General features: G+C 46.0%; 1 protein-coding gene across 1 annotated transcript in view; it reads right to left on the bottom strand.

Annotated features, from left to right (window-relative positions):
* The window catches only part of Tm2d1 (TM2 domain containing 1), a gene marked incomplete at its 5' end in the record, with an annotated part of 19,300 nt that extends 12,373 nt beyond the window's left edge, over window positions 1-6,927 (bottom strand). The window contains one exon of the mRNA XM_033758238.1: window positions 6,843-6,927. Within this exon, the coding sequence (XP_033614129.1) occupies window positions 6,843-6,927 (85 nt within the window). The remainder of the gene's footprint in view (window positions 1-6,842) is intronic.

A 6,927-nucleotide genomic window follows, 5' to 3' on the forward strand; every position in this document is an offset into this window, starting at 1 on the left:
GGCCGCAAAGGCCGGACGTTGGCGCTGGCTGTGTGCCGCCTTCTGCTCACAGCAGCCGGCCTCTTCTCTCCTTAAAGCACCCTTCTCTCCCTGAGCACTTCTTTTGTGCTTCTTCCCCTCCTCCTTTTCTGATTTCCACCTTATGGTAAACAGCAGACTTTCATATCTACCAACTGCCCTGACCAATTCATTTACCAGGACAAGTGAGAACCTGGAAAACACTGCTGGTCCCCAATCCATCTGTGCACGCCTGTGCACGCCTGTCATCCCAGCACTCCGACGGCTGAGGCAGGAGGATCGCTGTGAGTTCAAGGCCAGGTACACAGAGACCCTGCCTCAAAAAACCAAAAAATTTTAGACACTACCTCTGTTTGAGGAAAGAAAGGATATACAACAGCGTCTGGTATGGTGTGGCATGAATCACCCCGCAAAAGTATATTGAAACCTCAATCGCCAGTCCCTCAGAATGTGGTTACCATGGTATCCAAGCGTCCCCATTAAAGACAAGGCCACTGACACACACACAAGGGCAGTGCGCTGCCACACACCTGGGCCCCGGTTCCCCCGATGTCTGGCTGCAGCCACGAGGACAGAGGCCAGGTGGAGGCAAAGGCGGAAGTGGACACCAGGAGACTGGGAAGGGACAGTGGACTTCCACTCAGAGCTCCAGGCAGCAAGGGCCCTTGGCACTCTGGAACCAGACTTTCAGGCTCTGGAACTGTAAGACCCACATTCGTACGGCCTGGACACACCGAGACGCGGCGCCCTGCTGTCATGTCCTGGGAAACCAGCTCACGACTCTACCTGCACGGTTCCTAGGAAGTCCCACCTACCCCAGTCCAGGAAGCCCACCCTGCGACCAGTATTCAGAGATGTCGTGGTTAAAAGGTGAAATTCTGCCTTGATGAGGACATCCCATTTTCCACAAGGAAGGGACCAGTGCACACCTGTAATCCCAGCACTTGGGAGGCTGAGGCAGGGGGACTGAGACCTTAAGACTAGCCAAGGCTACACAGGGACACCTTGCCTCCAAAACCCAAAAAAGAAAAAGTGATCTACAAGCACAGGTTTCCCACAGGCCGAGGCAGGGGTGTGGCCCAGCATGAAGCCTGCACAACTCCAGGCCCTGGGTTCAAGGTCCAAGTGCAACACACTTCAAATATTGTCCTACCCTCAAACTAAAACCCTAAATCTGCTGGCAGATAGGACAGGTAGAACTCAAAGGCATTGGTGTAGGTAAAGACTTTATGAACAAAACCCTGATCGCTCTGGAAATAGAACAAAGAATGAACAACTGGAATCTCATTTTATCAAAAAGCTTTTACACAGCAAGAGAAATCATCAGAGTGAAGAGACTATCCACATTGTGGGAAAAAATTTTACCAGGTGCTGCTCAGACAAAGGACTACTATCTAGAATATATAAAGAACTCAAAAAAATCAGACCCCCCCAAATTTAAAGACCTAATCCAGAAATGAATAGACACTTCTCAGATAAAGAAGAAACAACAATATATGAAAAAATGTTCAACATCACTGGTCATTTGAGAAATGCAAATTAAAACAATGCTGAGATTCCATCTCAACCCAGAAAGAATGGCTGTGATCAAGATATCAACCAATAATAAATGCTAGTGGGGCCAGGGATTTGGCTCAGTGGTTCTGCCGTCTGCCTTGCAAGTGCAAGGGCCGGAGTGGGCCGAGTTCGATCCCCGGTACCAAAAAAGAAACAAATGTTGGCGGGGTTGTGGGGAGAAAGGAACCCTTCTCCACCGTTGGTGGGAGTGCAGACTGGTGCAACCACTGTGGAAATCAGTGTGGAGAGTCCTCAAAAACTAAAACTAGAGGCTCCATTTGACCCAGCTATCCCTCTTCTTGGTATCTTTTGGAAATGATTAAACGCATCATCCCAGAGTGCTATATGCTCACCTATGTTTACAGCAGCACAGTGTGTAATACCTAAATCTTGGAGACAGCCCAGATGTCCATCAACCACCCATGGGTGCAGATGTGATTTTTAATACACTAGAGTACTTGAGACATTTATAGCTAACTGGATGGACCTTGAGACCATAATCAAGTGAAATCAATCAGACACACATTTAAATACCACAGGCTTCTCTTGTGTGAGAAACTGAAAGTAGAAACAAGGACTAAAATGTGTAACAGATATTGGGAAATGGGAAAAAACATGTTCAAAAGGTAAGGGGAATAAGAGAGGGAGGGAGAAAGGAGGGGACGTGAAAATATAAGGACAAAATGCAAATAAAGCTTTTGCTGGGGGGGGGTTGCAAGGAGGGGGGATGGGAAAACAGAGGCAGGAGGAACCACGTACAGGTGCAAATTCGTACAATGAGCATTATCATTATGTATGCCTAAAATATACCAACAAATGTTTTGCTATTAAAAAAATAAAATAAAATGCAATAAAAAAATTTTTCCCATCCTCCAACTACCAAGCAGAGAACTGTGCCATGAAACAGAATGGTCTCTCTCCTCACAAGCGCTCCCTGATTCATCCCGGTCTTGCTAGGTCTTCCTACCAAAGGCTGAAAATCAGAGAGGGTGACAGCTGCAAAGCAAGACGCAGATTATCTGCAGCTGCACCTGTCCACTAGAAAGGCACTGTTTCTGAGCAGACAGGGTAGTGTACAGATGTGTTTTGTTTCTTCTTTGGGAGGTGCTGGGGACCAAGCGCAGGTGTTGTGCGTGCTGGGCAAGCGCTCTACCTCCAGCTCCACCTCCGGCTCCCCGCACAAAATCGTAATGACCACACTGTATGGGTGGCTGTAAAAATACCTTGTAAACCACTGCTAGAGATGGAGAAATGGAATTTTTCTATTTTAAACTAGATTCTAGAGATTAAAGACCCACATCTGAATTTTGGTTTTTAATGGTAATTCAATCATTTCTACTAGCTAATCTATATTAATCTGAGAAATGATCAGAGAGGCAGAGAGAGAGAGAGAGAGAGATCCACTGTCCCAGGCGTGGAGCCTCAGGAAAGACACAACAGGGGAAAGGTACCAGCATGAGGAGAAACCACCCTGCTGCAATTTTAAAGTCCGCACCACTGGTTGCAAAGGACAAAAAGTGCACACTGAGAAGGAAAGGGCAGGCAGACAACAGAGAAGAAATGAGACCACAAGACAGGCTGCATGCCCAGGGCAGCTCACAGCCTCTGCGCCTGGCCGGCTGTCCCCGGTCAAACAGGAAAGTGTTTCAGCCCGGAGGGAGAGGTGCTGGGGTCTCTGACTCCCTCCCCCTAGGGCCAACCAGAGCGATTTTATGCTGAGACCAACAGAAGGGGCCACAAGGGTGTGTGTGTGTGTGCATGTGTGTGTGTGTGTGACAGTGACCTAGTGTGTGACAAGGGATGAACCAACGCGGAGAAGCCTGCCCCTTACACAGCTGCTCATGTCACACACTTTATAGTTTCATTTCACCCCATAAAATCCACCAAGGCAAAACCAGCGCTGGCAGCACAGTGCAGTGGGAGAATGCGAGCCCAGCGCGGGCCAGGCCGCAGGCACCTGTCCCAAAAGGCAGGAAAGCAGGCATCCCTGCTCCTTTCAGAAGCAGGAGCTCAGGCTCCAGGAAATTGAGTGATTTGGCCAAAGGGTCCTGTGCACATAATTCTCCATATCCTCGGCTAAAACTCAATCCTCTTGGTCCGTCCCTTCCCATTACAGCACAGCAATTCCACGCTAACATTGAGTTCAGCAAGAAGCAAAAATGCAAGACTAGAGAAGCCAGCACTGATAAATGCTAACCAGTGCCCAAAGTGAGGCAAGGGCTCCAAGCCTGATTCACCCCTGTGCAGCTTCGTCCAACTGGGGTTAGTTGTGGGCGACGCCTGGGCCTCCAGGTGGCCCTGGGTCAGGATGGGCTCAGAGGCAGCGGGTGCTCCACAACCAGGCCCAGGCTGCACCCTGCTGAGCTAGAGCTCTCGCACACGCAAGTGCACACAGTGTCCCTCCGCGGGGATGCAGCCTGGGAAGGGTGGAGACAAGAGCACTCTCCAGGAAGAGCCAGGTTTCAGGGCCGCAGAACCAGAGGCCCTGGGGTTCCAGGGACAGGAGCTCAGTGAGGGCAGTGGACTTCTCTGAATCCTCAAGACTTCCTGGAGGCATGGCTGGAGGCTGGGTGGACCCCTTTAAGCAGATGATGTCCGCACTGGCCAGGACCCGAAAGCCACCCTTCCCTCTGGAACTCAGCCACGGCCCACACCCTGCAGGCCACTCCCACAGAAGGGAATGGAACAGTACTTCACGGCGTTGTATTTATGTATCTGAGCCTCTGTGTGTGTGGTCCTGGGCCTGAATGAACTCCAGGCCTCACCCAAGAGTCCCATTGCTATTTATTTATTTTTCCGGTACTGGGGTTTGAACTCAGGACCTTGTGCTTGCAAGATAGGCACAGTGCCACTGAGCTAAATCCCCAGCCCTGCTTTTTAAACAGCCATAGATGGGCCGGGGATTTAGCTCAGTGATTCTGCCACCTGTGTCGCAAGCGCAAGGTCCAGAGTTCGATTCCCAGTACCAAAAAAAAAGAAAAAGAAAAAAGAAATAAACAGGCATAGACACAAAGAGAAACACTAACCTAGAAATAATCAGTCAATTAAGTTTCCTTAGTCTTGATCCAAAAAGGGTCAGACTGGATATTACTTCTGTACCAAGTCATACTGCATCAGACAAGCCAATTAAATGTGCCAATCCAGAGTTCAGGTGAAAACGAAATCTAGAGCTGGCAAGAGCCAGTTTCTAGCGTTAAAAGACAGATCTCTGGGACTGCTAAGGCAGAAAAATCCTCATTTTACAATTATAAGTGTAAAAAAATCATTTGGGCCAGAATCACTGACGGATGACAAATCTAGGGGAAAATTTTGATGAACAGGCTCTTTGCATGGTCTTTAATAAGCCTCCCCATGGACTGTTTATTTGTTGCCAAAGAAATTTAACTATACAGTAAAAAAATCGAAGCGCTCAACAACCACTGCCATTGAGGGACAGAAACCACGTGCCTCTCACTCTGTGCGATCTTGCTCTACAGAGCCAGCTTCTCACTCATTCTTTACCTGCATTTTTCAAGTAAACTTTACTGGTGCGGGGGCTGGACAGGGTACATGGTTACCACCGAGGCAGGCAGTAGCATGAGGATAGAAGGGGGCTCTGCCAAGTGGATAATGCCATGGTGGGGTTTTGGGTTTTTTTCACTTACAGAAGCTTTATTCCTATTTGCCAAAACTTGGAAGCCATCAAAAGGTCTTTCATCAGGTGAACGGATAAACAAACTGAGATATACCTGTAGTGGAATATTATTCCATGCTAAAAAGCAATGAGTCATCAAGCCACAAAAATGCATGCTTAAGGACAGCTTTTATTTATAAAGAAAACATCAATATCAGCTTATTTCCTAAGATTTTTTTTTTTTTAAATCAGCATAGAGCTGAGAGAACAGCTCAGTGGTAGTGCTGGCCCAGCACGCAAAGGGCCCTGCCTTCAATCTCTAGCACCACACACACACACACACACACACACACACACACACACACGTATTCATTATTACTGTTTCCTCAAATTAATATCATTTCATTACCATCAGATAAGAATGCTAAATAGCTTCAACACACATCTATGTGCCTCCTGCTCCCTGCAATATGCAGCCCTCAGAACGAAAAGACTAAGCAGTTTGTCAAGTGCTATCTGGCATTACACATAATTTGGAATAACTGAAGTTCCCTGTAGTCATTAGGCTGAAGGTGCTAACCATTATCAAAACATTTCCCTACTATACAAGCGCACCAGAAATCCTCACTGCTGTTTTCATACTTAGGAAGTACTTAAGTACATGTCACAAGCATGTAACGTGGGCGGTATAGTTTCTCATTGTACTTTATTGAATTGAGAGTCTCACTGCAAGTTCGTTCTACAAAGTAAAGGATTACCTTTGCATAATACAGCTTGGGAAATAAAATGCTGTATTTGAGAACTTTATATTTTATACAGCAGTTTAAAAAATTTAGCTGAGTGTGGTGGTGCACTTTCATAATCACTACTCTAGAAGGCTGAGGCTGAAGGACCAAAATTTCAGGCACAGGCTGAGCAACTTAGCTACTTGGCTAGACCTTGTCTCAAAAAACAAAAATAGCTGGGCATGGTGGCACACATCTGTAATCCCAGCACTCGGGAGGCTGAGCCAGAAGGATCACTGTGATCCTATGTAGCTTGGGCTACATAGTGAGTTCCAGGCCAGTCTCAACTACATAGTGAGACCCTGTCTCAAAAAAAAATAATAATAATAATTTTAAAATAATAAAATTTAAAACAGGGTCAGGGATTTAGCTCAGTGATGCCCCACCTGCCTTGCAAGTGCAACATCCTAAATTCAATCCCTGTTACAGGGTGTGTGTGGGGTCAGTGTTAAAAGAGCTGGGGATACAGCTTCATGGGAAGGCCCTGGGTCTAATCCTCTGCCCTGTGAAAGAAAAACCTTAAAGAAACAGAAAAAGGAAGCAATATAAACCGATTCTAAAGGTATAAAATAAAAAATGAAAATATAGTTACCAGTTTTTATAATTAGGAGAATAGATTCTTTTTTACTTAAATCAGCTCAGTGGCAGAGCACATGCTTAGTGAGCATTGCCAGGAAACATAGAGATCAATTCATTAATGACAACTCCTAGCCAGTTCTCCAAATTTAAATTGTTCTGAAAACAAAATAATTACATATAACCTAAGAAAAAACACATCTATTACCTTCAATGGTGATACATCGATCTACAAAATACAGTAGCTGATATTTTAAAAGTTATCTTTAAAGATATGATTTTGAAAATCTTACCATGAGCTGTGTAGTTTGTACAGTTAACTGGTTCTTGCGTAGCTTCATTTATTTTTGGATCTTTACAAATATATGTTAAAAACAG

This window comes from Fukomys damarensis, unplaced genomic scaffold (assembly GCF_012274545.1).
Source record: "Fukomys damarensis isolate Sample0158 unplaced genomic scaffold, DMR_v1.0_HiC HiC_scaffold_33, whole genome shotgun sequence".
Classification (NCBI taxonomy): Eukaryota; Metazoa; Chordata; class Mammalia; order Rodentia; family Bathyergidae; genus Fukomys; species Fukomys damarensis.